The sequence below is a fragment of the Oncorhynchus gorbuscha genome, linkage group LG18 (genome assembly GCF_021184085.1).
Source record: "Oncorhynchus gorbuscha isolate QuinsamMale2020 ecotype Even-year linkage group LG18, OgorEven_v1.0, whole genome shotgun sequence".
Lineage (NCBI taxonomy): Eukaryota > Metazoa > Chordata > Actinopteri > Salmoniformes > Salmonidae > Oncorhynchus > Oncorhynchus gorbuscha.
Genome location: NC_060190.1, coordinates 44,965,006 through 44,980,906, shown reverse-complemented (window position 1 = coordinate 44,980,906; position 15,901 = coordinate 44,965,006). Strand labels below are relative to the sequence as shown.

At 42.5% G+C, this 15,901-nt stretch overlaps 1 protein-coding gene across 2 annotated transcripts in view; it reads left to right on the top strand.

Annotated features, from left to right (window-relative positions):
- The window catches only part of LOC124002912 (sodium channel protein type 8 subunit alpha-like), a 122,547-nt gene that overhangs the window by 72,618 nt on the left and 34,028 nt on the right, over window positions 1-15,901 (top strand). For both annotated transcript variants that reach the window (XM_046310747.1, XM_046310746.1), the window contains 4 exons: window positions 12,433-12,606; window positions 12,822-13,178; window positions 13,421-13,582; window positions 13,772-14,065. In XM_046310747.1, coding sequence (XP_046166703.1) covers window positions 12,433-12,606; window positions 12,822-13,178; window positions 13,421-13,582; window positions 13,772-14,065 — 987 coding nt within the window. The remainder of the gene's footprint in view (window positions 1-12,432; window positions 12,607-12,821; window positions 13,179-13,420; window positions 13,583-13,771; window positions 14,066-15,901) is intronic.

Sequence of the window (15,901 nt, the reverse complement as noted above, 5' to 3'; positions counted from 1 at the left end):
GTGTATGGCACTGCTCTAAGACCTTGTCCTGCCAGGACAACCTTCACCAGCACTGAGACTCCAATCTATTTTTAATCAGCACTAAGCAGAATTTCTACAAATCATAAGTACTCCGTGATTTTAACCTCCATGTTCTGCATCACAGCATAGAACACACAGATCAGAACTCTCAGGTACAAATCTTGAGCAGACATTTTCTGGTTTCTATCAGAGATCAGAATATGTTATAATATACTACACACTTGATTCTATATTCAGATGTAGTATCTTAATTTGATCACTCTGTTGTCGCAGAGACTTTTCCTGCGCAGCAGGAATTTCAAATAAGTCTTGAGATTTACATAAATTCACTGAAAACATGCAGTTTTCTTCCTTTCACTAGATCTCACACCTAAACTATAGCCTACTGTAGCCTATCAAAACGAATGTCCCATTAGAAATTATCAAAACTGGTCAAATCAAGATCTGACATCTGTAGTGCCAAATAAGAGTTCTTTGACTTGTAACCATAGCGGAACCATTTTTTTGGTGCTATATAGAACACCATTTTGAAGGTTCTATAAAGAACCATGATCATAAGGTTCTAAATAGAACCTGTAATGGTTCTATAAAGACAACACATTACTTTGCAGCAAACCTGCTTCCACCAATCCCACAATGTAAATAAAAAAAGTTGATCCAACATGCAATAGGATTGTGAGTTTGGGCATATAGTTGGCAAGCGGTACCAGAGCGCTGAGTTTCAGACGAAAAGGCTCCTGAACAGCTTCTACCCCAAAGCTATTAGTCTGCTGAACAGATAATCAAATGGCTACCCGGACTATTTTCATTGACCCCCTTTTCATTTGCACTGACTCTCTAGCACTGGTTCTATGCACACTTACTGGACTCTATCCAACTGATCCTGTGTCCCTTCTGTCATCTAGTGATGTGCAGTTCGCAAATTATTCATCATATTTTTACTAACTTAAGAGTCATGATTCGTTTTTTTTTTGGAGTGACTAGTTTGTTTTAGTCGTTTGTTTGACCTGCTGGGCTCAATGCGGTGAGTCCTAAAGCAGAATTGATACATGCTCCTCCGACTCAGCGGCTCCAGAGACGTGTATGTTTAAATACATGTTCAGAACTGATAATTGATTCCATGGTTTAAGAATGACTGCAATTAATTGATTATTAAATGTTATGATGCACACAGCTTTGTAAAACCAAAACATACACAGCGTCTGCTCAACGAACTCGAGAACAAAATGATTAGGGGGCTGCAGTTCGCAAATGATATTGTGCTTATCACCCTCATGGCAGGCAAGCAATGCATTCCATCAAGAGTCGATCACAATCTAGTCAGCAGCCACAACTAGACCTTGTTTCAAATGTATCAACAACTAATCTTATTTCTATGCAGGGCAATCAACAAATGTAGCCTACATCGTCCAAAAAGCACACGTTTGCAAGTCTCATTCCCAAATGACAGCTCCAACAAGCCTCTATGGTGAATGATATGTGAACACGTTTTCAGTTCATCGTTCGCGGGTATGGGTCCCACGTGCTCTAGGCATTACTGACTTAAATGAACGAAATTAGTCAAATGATTTGTTCTTTTGACTGAACGAATCAAAAAGATCAGTCAGTAAAAAGAGACACACTTGACATCACTACTGTCATCCAGTGTACCCTGTGCATTGATTCTCACAGCTATATTTCCTATGCTACCCCAAACTGCAGGATAACAGTGCCTAAAACTAGTTACCACTGTCATTTTCTGCGGAGTATTTGGCTGCTCGTAACAAGGCAGGAAAGACTACGGGGGAAAAAATGTTTACAGATTCCCACGCAATTATGAAACACAATTGGTGATACCGATGAGATAAGACTCAAGAGCTGTCAGAAAAGCGAATAAACCTTTCTCCCCGTCAAGACCTGAACCCAGACAGCTGTCAGTACAAGGTCTGCTACGATCATTTCATCACTGGTAAATCAAGGCGGATCGATTTTGAGTTTATTTGAGCTGTTCTGCCAACTAGGTGTTAACAACAACGCTACAGTAAATTAGCCAAAATTAGCTAGTTAGTTGGCTTGTAGTCTAGCTTTTAGAATGTGTCGCGTGAGTTTCAAGTTTTGGGAAGCAATTTTTTCACCATAAAAATGCACCTTTATAACAAAGGATTTGCATGCCTCTGTCATTGCATTGGCAGACTAATGTAAACCCACTATTCCTAATGTGATGAGTAGATTGGATAGTGATAATGTAGGCTATTTATAAGCGCATAGTGGCATAGGCTTAACCTTACTTTCCTTTGCATCGGAAAAATGTGGCATTTGATACACATTTCATGCAATTTTACTCCACTTTATATGACTGGAGACAGCAGAATATTTTTTTAATAGGATGATAGCCATGGCCTACTCCACTGACACTGACAACAGATCAATAAATAGGATGATAGCCATGGCCTACTCCACTGACACTGACAACAGATCAATAAATAGGATGATAGCCATGGCCTACTCCACTGACACTGACAACAGATCAATAAATAGGATGATAGCCATGGCCTACTCCACTGACACTGACAACAGATCAATAAATAGGATGATAGCCATGGCCTACTCCACTGACACTGACAACAGATCAATAAATAGGATGATAGCCATGGCCTACTCCACTGACACTGACAACAGATCAATAAATAGGATGATAGCCATGGCCTACTCCACTGACACTGACAACAGATCAATAAATAGGATGATAGCCATGGCCTACTCCACTGACACTGACAACAGATCAATACATAGGATGATAGCCATGGCCTACTCCACTGACACTGACAACAGATCAATAAATAGGATGATAGCCATGGCCTACTCCACTGACACTGACAACAGATCAATAAATAGGATGATAGCCATGGCCTACTCCACTGACACTGACAACAGATCAATAAATAGGATGATAGCCATGGCCTACTCCACTGACACTGACAACAGATCAATAAATAGGATGATAGCCATGGCCTACTCCACTGACACTGACAACAGATCAATAAATAGGATGATAGCCATGGCCTACTCCACTGACACTGACAACAGATCAATACATAGGATGATAGCCATGGCCTACTCCACTGACACTGACAACAGATCAATAAATAGGATGATAGCCATGGCCTACTCCACTGACACTGACAACAGATCAATAAATAGGATGATAGCCATGGCCTACTCCACTGACACTGACAACAGATCAATAAATAGGATGATAGCCATGGCCTACTCCACTGACACTGACAACAGATCAATAAAAAACGAATTTGCCTTCAACCATATGAATATATAAAATATAATTTGGAGCGTGTAAAAGACTACTGTTTATGATACTGTAAACATACTGTACTGTCATAATAGGCTATATTGTTGTATGGGTTAAATGAAAAGTATTTTTTTCATCTATGCTTTGCCTTGCCCCATTTAATAAAACGTATTTCATATAGCCCAACATTTTTCTTTCTTTTACAATTTGAACACATTTAGCATAGACTATGTAATTTTTGTGGTAGTCTTAGGCAAACCATCTTCATTATCACAGTAGCACCTCCTAAGTGCCATTCAGACCTTCTAGGAGAAACGTATCTGGCATTGAACTTGGTGGCAGTAGTTGTATGTTTTAAGCTAAGGATCCCATCATCTCCTGCTTTCATATATTTCACCACCTAGATTACAAGGGTTGGATTTGCACTAAACAATTTAATGTCAGCACAAGGCATGTACAAAATCCAGTATAATGATTAGCCTCATATACATTGTCTACAGGTATCGTTTTTAAATTGAGAACATATAGCTGAACAATATGTAAACAACGTGTGAGTTAAGCTATTCTCTGTTTCAGATGCACAATGTCAAGGGCTGCATTGCAAATGCCCATAAGGCTAATGCCATCATACTGTAAGCCAGTGGATCTCAACGCCAGTCCCCAAGTACCCCCAACAGTACAGTTTATTATAGCCCCGGACAAACACACCTGATTCAACTTATCTTGATTATTAACCAATTAGGTCTGATACATTGAATCAGGTGTGTTAATGCTGGGCTGGAACAGAAGCGTGTACACCCAGCATGGTTGGCCTGCTCGAGTTGTAATAGGTTTATAGATTGTGTGTGACTTTTAAGCTGTATTTTTGTTCACAAAATGTGCTAACATCGGTACACATATAATCCATGGTATACAAGAATGTATCCTTATTATCTTGGGACATTCATTGGGACCTTTTCATCTGCAGACAGGTTTTTACGGCTCTCTGTACCTAAGGACGGAAAACATCACAAAGTAAACAGGCTGCATTATACTCAAATTAGAAAGCACTGAATATTATGTTGCTATATCTCTCTGTCCTGATTTTTTCTCGTTAAGGATTGGAACTGGAGAATATGTTCATAATGTCCTCCCACAAAGGTACCCGGTCTAACCAGAGTAGCCTACTCTCCCTTCTGACAGCTGTAACTGCTAGCTAATCCTTTCACCCTCTTCCATGGCTGTTAGCTAGCTACCTAGCTACAAATGCATTTAGAGTTACAACAATTAAACATATCAAGATTGCTAGCTAATATGAAGTTAGCAAGCTGGTAATATGTAAATGACTTAGCTAGCTACAGTGCATTTGGGAAGTATTCAGGCCCCTTGACTTTTTCCACATTTTGTTACATCACAGCCTTATTCTAAAATTGATTAAATCGTTTTTCCCCCCTCATCAATCTGCACACAAAACTCCATAATGACAATTTTTCTAATTTATAAATTAACAAAAAAAAAATGGAAATATCACATTTACATAGGTATTCAGACCCTTTACTCAGTACTGTGTTGAAACACCTTTGGCAGCGATTAAAGCCTCAAATCTTCCTGGGAATGACGCTACAAGCTGGGCACACATCTGTTTGGGGAGTTTCTCCCATTCTTCTCTGCAGATCCTCTCAAGCTCTGTCAGGTTGGATGGAGAGCGTCGCTGCACAGCTATTTTCAGGTCTCTCCAGAGAAGTTAGATTGGGTTCAAGTCTGGGCTCTGGCTGGGCCACTCAAGGACATTCAGAGACTTGTCCCGAAGCCACTCCTGTGTTGTCTTGGCTGTGTGCTTAGGGTTGTTGTCCTGTTTGAAGGTTAACCTTCACCTCAGTCTGAGGTCTTGAGCTCTTTGGAGCAGGTTTTCATCAAGAATATCTCTGTACTTTTCTCCGTTCATCTTTCTAACTAGTCTTCCAATCCCTGCCGCTAAAAAACATCCCCACAGTATGATGCTGCTACCACCGTGCTTCACAGTAGGGATGTTGCCAGGTTTCCTCCAGACATGACGCTTAACAGTCAGGCCAAAGAATTCAATCTTGGTTTCATCAGACCAGAAAATCTTGTTTCTCATGGTCTGATAGTCCTTTTGGTGCCTTTTGGCAAACTCCAAGCAGGCTGTCATGTTCCTTTTACTGAGGAGTGGCTTCTGTCTGGCCATTCTACCATAAAGTCCTGATTCCTGGAGTGCTGCAAAGATGATTGTCCTTCTGGAAGGTTCTCCCATCTCCACTGGAGCTCTGTCAGAGTGACCATCGGGTTCTTGGTCACCACCCTGACCAAGGCCCTTCTCCCCCAATTGCTCAGTTTGGCCAGGCGGCCAACTCTAGGAAGAGTCTTGGTGATTCCAAACTTCTTCCATTTAAGAATGATAGAGGCCACTGTGTTCTTGGGGACCTTCAATGCTGCATACATTTTTTTGGTGCCCTTCCCCGGATCTGTATCTTGACAGAATCCTGTCTCGGAGGTCTACAGACAATTCCTCTGACCCCATGACTTGGTTTTTGCTCTGACATGCACTGGACAACAGGTGTCTGCCTTTCCAAATCATGTCCAATCAATTGAATTTACCACAAGTGGACTCCAATCAAGTTGTAGAAACATCTCAAGGATGGTCAATGGAAATTGTTATGCAGGTGAATGAGGACCCAAAAGCGACTTGGCGAAAACAGAGTATTTAATCCAATAAGATACTTAACAAAACAAAAGGCATAATACTACTCGTAAAGACGAGAACAGACTGGAGACTTGATCAAGAACTGCAGGTTGCCTCGGGAAGGCACTTGAACCTAGCAGACTCAGACACCTGCTCACCACGCAGCATCTGAGGGAAACACGACACGACAGGGCAAAACATAGACACAGCACGGTGAATATAGACAAGGATCCGACAGGGCAGGAACGGAAAACAAGGAGAGAAATAGGGACTCTAATCAGGGAAAAGGATCGGGAACAGGTGTGGGAAGACTAAATGATTGATTAGGGGAATAGGAACAGCTGGGAGCAGGAACGGAACGATAGAGAGAAGAGAGAGAGGGAGGGGGAGAGAGAGGGATAGAAAAAGGGAACGAACCTAATAAGACCAGCAGGGGGAAACGAACAGAAGGGAAAGCATAATGACAAGACAATATATGACAAAACATGACAGTACCCCCACTCACCGAGCGCCTCCTGGCGCTCTCGAGGAGGAACACTGGCGGCAACGGAGGAAATCATAGATCAAACGGTCCAGCACGTCCCGAGAAAGAACCCAACTCCTCTCCTCAGGACCGTAACGGAAAAACGAAAAAAAGGGAAACTAGGGTACTACTCTAAAAAAAAATGAGACACGGGTAGAGAACTGAAAACTTTAGAGCAAACAGGACCAAACAGGCCAGGAGAGTAACAACTAGGGACAGACTGAGACACAGCAAGGGCAGGAACAAGAACAGGAGAGATGCGATGGCAGGGAACAGACTGAGACCCAGCAAGACCAGGAGCAGAAGCAGAAAAATACGCACAAGGATGGACCCCATCATCAGTATCGGAGCGCTGGGACAGAATGGCTCCCACGCCCACCCCCGACGCGTCAACCTCAACAATAAACTGTTTAGTGACGTCAGGTGCAACAAGGATAGGAGCGGATGCAAAACGCTTCTTAAAGAGATCAGAACAACAATCATACGACCGGTGAGGAGGAAGGGAGTTGGTTCTGGACCGACTGAAGACCGTGCGCAGACCATGATATTCCTCCGGCACTCCTGTCAAATCACCAGGTTCCTCCTGAGAAGAGGGGACAGAACAAACAGGAGAAATAGCAGACATTAAACACTTCACATGACAAGAAACGCTCCAGGAAAGGACAGAACCACTAGACCAATCAAAAGAAGGATTATGACACACTAGCCAGGGATGACCCAAAACAACAGGTGTAAAAGGTGAACAAAAAATCAAAAAGAAATGGTCTCACTATGGTTACCAGATACAGTGAGGGTTAAAGGTAGTGTTTCACATAATATACTGGGGAGAGGACTACCATCCAAGGCAAACATGACCGTGGGCTCCCTAACTGTCTGAGAGGAATGTCATGTTCCCGCGCCCAGGCTTCGTCCATAAAACAGCCCTCTGCCCCAGAGTCTATTAATGCACTGCAGGATGCTGCCGATCCGGTCCAGCGTAGATGGACCGGTAAAGTAGTACATGTACTTGACGGAGAGGACCGTCTAGTAGCGCTTATCAGTCGCCCTCCGCTTACTGATGAGCTCTGGCCTTTAACTGGACATGAAATGACAAAATGACCAGCGGAACCGCAATAGAGACAGAGGCGGTTGGTGATTCTCCGTTCCCTCTCCTTAGTCGAGATGCGAATACCCCCAGCTGCATGGGCTCAACACCTGAGTCAGTGGGGAAAGACGGTAGTGTCGGAGAGAGGGGAGACACAGTTAACGCGAGCTCTCTTCTATGAGCTCGGTGACGAAGATCTACCCGTCGTTCAATGCGAATAGCGAGTTCAATCAAAGAATCCACGCTGGATGGAACCTCCCGAGAGAGAATCTCATCCTTAACCTTAGCGTGGAGTCCCTCCAGAAAACGAGCGAGCAACGCCTGCTCGTTCCAGTTACTGGAGGCAGCAAGAGTGCGAAACTCTATTGAGTAATCCGTTATGGATCGATTACCTTGACATAGGGAAGACAGGGACCAGGAAGCTTCTTTCCCAAAAACTGAGCGATCAAAAACCCTTATCATCTCCTCTTTAAAGTTCAGATAATTGTTAGTACACTCAGCGCTTGCCTCCCAGATAGCTGTGCCCCACTGCCGAGCCCGACCAGTAAGGAGTGATATGACGTAGGCAATCCGAGCTCTCTCTCTTGAGTATGTGTTGGGTTGGAGAGAGAACACGATATCACACTGGGTGAGAAAGGAGCGGCACTCAGTGGGCTGCCCAGAATAACAAGGTGGGTTATTAACCCTAGGTTCCGGAGGCTCGGAAGAACCGGAAGTAGCTGGTGACACGAGACGAAGACTCTGATACTGTCTTGAGAGTTCGGAGACCTGAGCGGCCAGGGTCTCAACGGCATGCCGAGCAGCAGACAATTCCTGCTCGTGTCTGCCGAGCATGGCTCCTTGGATCTTGACGGCAGTGTTACGAGCCTCTGTAGTCGCTGGGTCCATTCCTAGGTCGGATCCTTCTGTTATGCAGGTGAATGAGGACCCAAAAGCGACTTGGCGAAAACAGAGTATTTAATCCAGTAAGATACTTAACAAAACAAAAGGCATAATACTACTCGTAAAGACGAGAACAGACTGGAGACTTGATCAAGAACTGCAGGTTGCCTCGGGAAGGCACTTGAACCTAGCAGACTCAGACACCTGCTCACCACGCAGCATCTGAGGGAAACACGACACGACAGGGCAAAACATAGACACAGCACGGTGAATATAGACAAGGATCCGACAGGGCAGGAACGGAAAACAAGGAGAGAAATAGGGACTCTAATCAGGGAAAAGGATCGGGAACAGGTGTGGGAAGACTAAATGATTGATTAGGGGAATAGGAACAGCTGGGAGCAGGAACGGAACGATAGAGAGAAGAGAGAGAGGGAGGGGGAGAGAGAGGGATAGAAAAAGGGAACGAACCTAATAAGACCAGCAGGGGGAAACGAACAGAAGGGAAAGCATAATGACAAGACAATATATGACAAAACATGACAGAAATAGGATGCACCTGAGCTCAATTTCAAGTATCATAGCAAAGGGTCTGAATATTTATGTAAATAAGGTATTTCTGCTTCTTATATTTAATACATTTGCTAGTATTTCTAAAAACAAGTTTTCACATTGTCATTATGGGGTATTGTGTGTAGATTGATGAGGAAAAACATTTATTTAAACCATTTTAGAATAATTATGTAATGTAACAAAGGTTCTGAATACTTTCCAAATGCACTGTATGCAGTATGTAATGTTAGCTAACTAGCAAACATTATGTTAGCAGAAACTTAGCCTGCACACTAAGTTTCTATAGTAGGCTAGCTAGCTAATAATAAATAGTTTTTGATTATTTTCTAAATATATTTACTTACATGAATAGGTTCTCCCACTGCCTCCATTTTCTATGTCCTTAGAAAAACTAAATAATGGGCCATCTTCCAGAAGTTTCCGGTGGTACTAAAAGCAGCCATCCATGTAGACGTTTGGAGAACTTTCAACAGACTGACTTCAGTCTTCAAGCATGGAGCCCGGTGCGGTTGCTAAGTGATTTGTGACACAACTGCAAACCCTCTATTGGAATCCAGCCAGAGTGAGAATAGCCAACAATTGGAACTTCTAATCACCTGCAATCTGCATTTTATTTGTATTTTTTAATTATTTAATTTAACCTTTATTGAACCAGGTAGGCTAGTTGAGAACAAGATCTCATTTACAACTGTGACCTGGCCAAGAAAAAGCAAAGCAGTGTGACACAGACAACAACACATGGAATAACATGGAATAAACAATAACACAATAAACAAGTCAATGACACAGTAGAAAAAATAAAATCTATATACAGTGTGTGCAAAAGGCATGAAGAGGCAGGCAATAAATAGGCCAAAGAATTACAATTTAGCAGATTAACACCGGAATGATAAATGAGCAGTTGATGATATGCACGTAGAGATACTGGTGTGCAAAAGAGCAGAAAAGTTAATAAAAGCAGTATGGGGATGAGGTAGGTAGATTTGATGGGCTATTTACCGATGGACAGCTGCAGCGATCGGTTAGCTGCTCAGGTAGAAGATGTTTAAAGTTGGTGAGGGAAATATAAGTCTCCAGCTTCAGTGATTTTTGCAATTCGTTCCAGTCACTGGCAGCAGAGAACTGGAAGGAAAGGCGGCCAAATGAGGTGTTGACTTTGGGGATGATCAGTAAGATATACCTGCTGGAATGTGTGCTTTGGGTGGTTGTTGTTATCGTGACCAGTGAGCTGAGATAAGGCGGAGCTTTACCTAGCATAGACATATAGATGAGTTGGAGCCAGTGGGTCTGGCGACGAATATATAGCGAGGGCCAGCCGACTAGAGCATACAGGTCGCAGTGGTGGGTGGTATAAGGTGATTTGGTAACAAAAGGGATGGCACTGTGATAGACTGCATCCAGTTTGCTGAGTAGAGTATTGGAAGCTATTTTGTAGATCACATCGCCAAAGTCGAGAATTGGTAGGATAGCCAGTTTTACTAGGGTAAGTTTGGCGGTGTGAGTGAAGGAGGCTTTGATGCAAAATAGAAATCGAAAGCCGATTCTAGATTTGATTTTGGATTGGAGATGTTTAATATGAGTCTGGAAGGAGAGTTTACAGTCTAGCCAGACACCTAGGTATTTATAGTTGTCCACATATTCTAGGTCAGAACCGTCCAGGGTGGTGATGCTAGTCGGGCGGGCGGGTGCGGGCAGCGAACGGTTGAAAAGCATGTATTTGGTTTTACTAGCGTTTAAGAGCAGTTGGTGGCCACGGAAGAAGTGTTGTATGGCATTGAAGCTTGTTTGGAGGTTAGTTAGCACAGTGTCCAAGGAAGGGCCAGAAGTATACAGAATGGTGTCGTCTGCATAGAGGTGGATCAGGGAATCACCAGCAGCAAGAGCGACATCATTGATATATACAGAGAACAGAGTCGGCCTGAGAATTTAACCCTGTGGTACCCCCATAGAGACTGCCAGAGGACCGGACAACAGATTTGACACAGTGAACTCTGTCTGCAAAGTAGTTGGTGAACCAGGCGAGGCAGTCATTAGAGAAACCAAGGCTATTGAGTCTGCCGATAAGAATACGGTGATTGACAGAGTCGAAAGCTTTGGCTGCACAGTACTGTCTTTTATCGATGGCGGTTATGATATCGTTTAGTACCTTGAGCGTGGCTGAGGTGCACCCGTGACCAGCTCGGAAACCGGATTGCACAGCGGAGAAGGTACGGTGGGATTCAAAATGGTTAGTGGTCTGTTTATTAACTTGGCTTTCGAAGACTTTAGAGAGGCAGGGCAGGCTAGATATAGGTCTATAGCAGTTTGGGTCTAGAGTGTCATCCTATAAATACCTAGGTGACCGCGGCAGCTTTCCAATCTTTAGGGATCGCGGGACGATACAAAAGAGAGGTTGAACAGGCTGGTAATAGGGGTTGCAACAATGGCGGCGGATAGTTTTAGAAAGAGAGGGTCCAGATTGTCTAGCCCAGCTGATTTTTACTGGTCCAGGTTTTGCATTGAGAATGACTGACAGGGTTGTGAAATATGAATTTTTGAGACTACCTAAATCATATAAACTGGAACAGCCATCTCAATAATGGGTACATTAAATCCAACTACTGACAGATTAGATCAGTTTAGAAACATGTATTTAGCATACGATTAATCAACCAATCAATGTACATTAAAAAAAACACAGGTATCGAATCAAACAATTCTGAATATCAACCTGCAATGTTTTGAGCAAACATACATTTGGAATTTTACTCAACAAGCTTGTTCAAATTAGCTCACATAGAGCAGAGTATGTTGAGTAAACACAACACGTTATCTCAAATTCTTGTCCATTTGAAGTCCACTATACTCACATATTTAGCTGATTAAGCCATTGGTTAAATTGGCTTTTTTACAGTGTTACCTTCCAAAGGCAATCATGAATTTGTCATTTTTGCTCACATCGAGCAGAGTTTGTTGAGTAGCTTACATTGTTGTCCTTTTGAAGTCCACTCAACTCACATAATAATAATTATTTAGGAATTGGTTAAGTTGGCTTTTTTTTACTGTGCATGTAATTAGAATAAAATACTGTAAAATCAAAAAAACACATCTCCCTCAATGAATTTAATTAATTCATTAATTCATTACAATTACAGTAACATTTACTTGTTTATGGTATAATACTGTGGGCATTGTTTCATTGGTTACTATACTTACTTGCCACTAGCTGTCGGTAAGTTACTGTCAAATTCACAGCAACCCCTTTACAGTCTAAATTGCACCCTTGAATTGAAATTAAACAAATCTCCTGAATTTAAGTGGGGTTGACCTCAACCATGTGTCATACAGTGGTAGCTTGACCCTAGGATCTGACTGTTAACCTCTTTCTCTCTTTGCACTTACAGGTTTTCACTGGTATCTTTGCTGGTGAGATGTTTGCCAAGCTGGCTGCCATGGATCCATACTACTACTTCCAGGAAGGCTGGAATTGTTTTGACAGCTTCATCGTGACCCTCAGTTTAGTCGAGCTGGTATTGGCTGACATTGAGGGTCTGTCTGTGCTCAGGTCATTCCGATTGGTGAGTAAAAGAAAAGTGGTGTGAACTGGAATGATGGAGCATAATGCTAACCATCTATGACCTTGATGTCCAGACAGTTTACTGAAGGTGGAGTTAAGGGTTCATTCTGCAGCAGAGTTAGCTTGACTTGACTAATGCCCAAATTCTCAAACAGTATGATTAACCACCTCAAATCTGTCTCTCCTACCCTCCCCCCCTCTCTGTATCTTGTCTAGCTGAGAGTGTTTAAGCTGGCCAAGTCGTGGCCCACACTCAACATGCTCATCAAAATCATTCACTCTTCTGTGGGAGCCCTGGGAAACTTGACCTTGGTGCTGGCCCTTATTGTCTTCATCTTCGCCGTGGTTGGCATGCAACTGTTTGGAAAGAACTACAAGGACTGTGTTTGTAAGATCGCAATAAGCTGTAAGCTGCCCCGTTGGCACATGAATGACTTCTTTCACTCATTTCTCATGGTGTTTCGGGTTCTGTGCGGGGAGTGGATCGAGTCCATGTGGGACTGCATGGAGGTGGCCGGCCAGAACATGTGCATGATCGTCTTCTTGATGGTCATGGTCATAGGCAACTTGGTGGTAAGAAAAACAACCATTGAAATATCCATAATCGAGTAGCAGTTTTTTGCATACCCTACCTGTGAAGATCAGGTCTCTCTTCACTTAGTGAATTGGAAGCAAGTAGCATTTCTGCATCCACATCCACATGTAACTATGGTTTGTGCATTATAATTTTGGTCTGGTTAAGCCTGATATCAGTTAGTTTGCGGTTAGTGAAACATCTGATAAGACCTGCTCTATGTGCACCACCCTCTCCCCAGGTGTTGAACCTGTTCCTTGCCTTGTTGCTGAGCTCGTTCAGCGCAGACAACCTGGCACCCTCAGATGATGACGGAGAACAGAACAACCTGCAAATAGCCGTCGGTCGAATAAAGACGGGGATTGCCTGGGCCAAGGTCTTTGTAGCCGAGGTTATGAAGAAGGTATCCTGTGATGACATGTCCTCTATGTTCTGTTATATATGACATCACTCTGATGTCATTGTTGTGTTGTTTCTGTGTTGTTTTAACAACACCAAGACAAACGCTTTCACAATGTACTTGAACATCAGTATTTGTATCTTGACTGATTTTAAATCTGATTCTGATTGCAAATCTGATTCTGATGGCAAGGAGGAGGAAGAAGCAGAGGATGAGCAGAAGCATCTTGATGAGTTTGACGAGAAGCTTAACTGCATTGCGAACCAGAAGGGCATAGACATCAACCGCGAGCTGGACTACATCAATGGCAATACCAGTGGTATTGGCAGCAGCGTGGGCAAGTACATGATCGACGAGGACCACATGTCCTTCATCCACAATCCCAACCTGACCGTGTGTGTTCCCATTGCGGTCGGGGAGTCAGATTTCGATAACCTCAACACCGAGGACTTCAGCAGCGAGTCGGATGTGGAGAACAGCAAAGACGTGAGTATGGAGGGATGGGTGTGATATATTCCTTCTATGCTATTTAAATATAGAAATGGTTGGGGTGTGGGGTTATATAAGAGGGGAGGTTGATGGTTGTGGAAGGTGGTTAATCGGAAAATGGGAAGGGGGGTTTTGGGTGCTTGATTAGGTGAAAGGTTTGACGGAGTTCTGTTGGAGGTTTAGGATAAGTTGTGGATTGACTTGTTGAGACCTTATCAAATATAGTGGTTACGTAATTTTCTATGAATTGGAGTGCGTTAGCATCCACTCCTCTAAGATCGCTCATACTTCTGACTTCTTATATGTTTTTTTTGTATGTTTTCACATATTCTATATGCATTAGCTAGCTTCGTGTAGCTGAATATGTCTTCCCTACTTAGCCGCAAAAGTGTGACATATTCATATTTCTCAAAAACAACTTTATTTCAAAGGAGTGCCATACTGCACATGTGCAGTTTGGCACAGCTCGTTAACTTGAGATGATCACGTGTTTCTACATAGCTAGCTTGGTGACCATTACACTGCTAGCTAGCGTGATCAAGGGTTTGTATTGGAATGGCTGTTAGAAATGTCTCTTTCTGTACAGAATTTTTTTGATTTAGCTAAATCTCACCTAACTAAACATGCTAGTTAGCTAACTAGCACAACTAACACAATGTATTTTGCAAACCTAGATAGCTGGGTACTGAAACAAATGCAAAGGATCTCTAACTCAAATCAGAAATCACAACAGGATTACCTTAAACTAATCAAAAGATACAGTTATTTTAGTAATCGCATCGCCTTTCACAAGTTGAACCGTGGCTAATGTGTTTGCCTTTATCCGTCACCGGCTCTTCTGATGAGTAGAAGGAGGTAATGTATACACTTTTGTTAGCAAATGCAAGCTACAATACGCCAATGATGAGACTGTGACCATAGAAATATAACTCCTAGAAGTGGAATAGCCCCTCAGACCATGGCAATTTGACAGCCCCTTATGGGTACACTCAATATGGCTGACATTGTATGCTTAATTGCCACGTTAACATGGAATGTTCATTAAAATGATGCTGTGGCTTTATAATGTCAATTGTGTTGACTGTTAATGAAGCACAAATTGAATGCTGTACTTCCAGCTTTATTTTCTGATCATGGGTACTCTAAAAATGGCCGCCAGTCTACCCATCAATGACCCATTGACTTGGATGTCCGTTCTAGGAATTATATTTCTATGACTGACTTGGAAGGTAATGTATAGCTACATTTATGTTAGCTAATACAAGCTACAATACGGTAGTGATGAGAAAGAATGACTTTGTGACTAAATAGGATTTAGCAAGGTGTGTCAACAAAGTGCTTACTTTCACTTGCGCATCTTCTAATGGTTAACTAGAAATAGTTAACACACTCTAGAAAACAAATCAATCAGAGGAAATATTGATTCCTTATAGCAAAACATTATGCCTCAAGCTTATTATTGCGTTTGCACCCACTACTAACCAGGGGTTGGAACCATTATGGTTTCGTTCTGAACAGAACCATTATTTTATTCCTACCGTTCCACCGTTCCGAACAACAAAATAAAGTTTTGAACCGGTTCGAACCCCCAAAAAAAGTACCGGTTTGTATTGTTCCTTTCTATTCTTTTTAAACCTCTGAAACCGTCATTTATCTACATTTAGCTCGACATTAAATTACTTAATCAATTAGTGCGGATAAAGCAGCTTGCTATGGAGCAGGTAAGCAATTTAATCTCTACAGGAAAGTCTTTAAGAGCAAATTGTATTTTGCCGTAAAAGCATGGTAAAATCATAATGAAAGACAAACACACACACACTGTGGTGCCAGTCA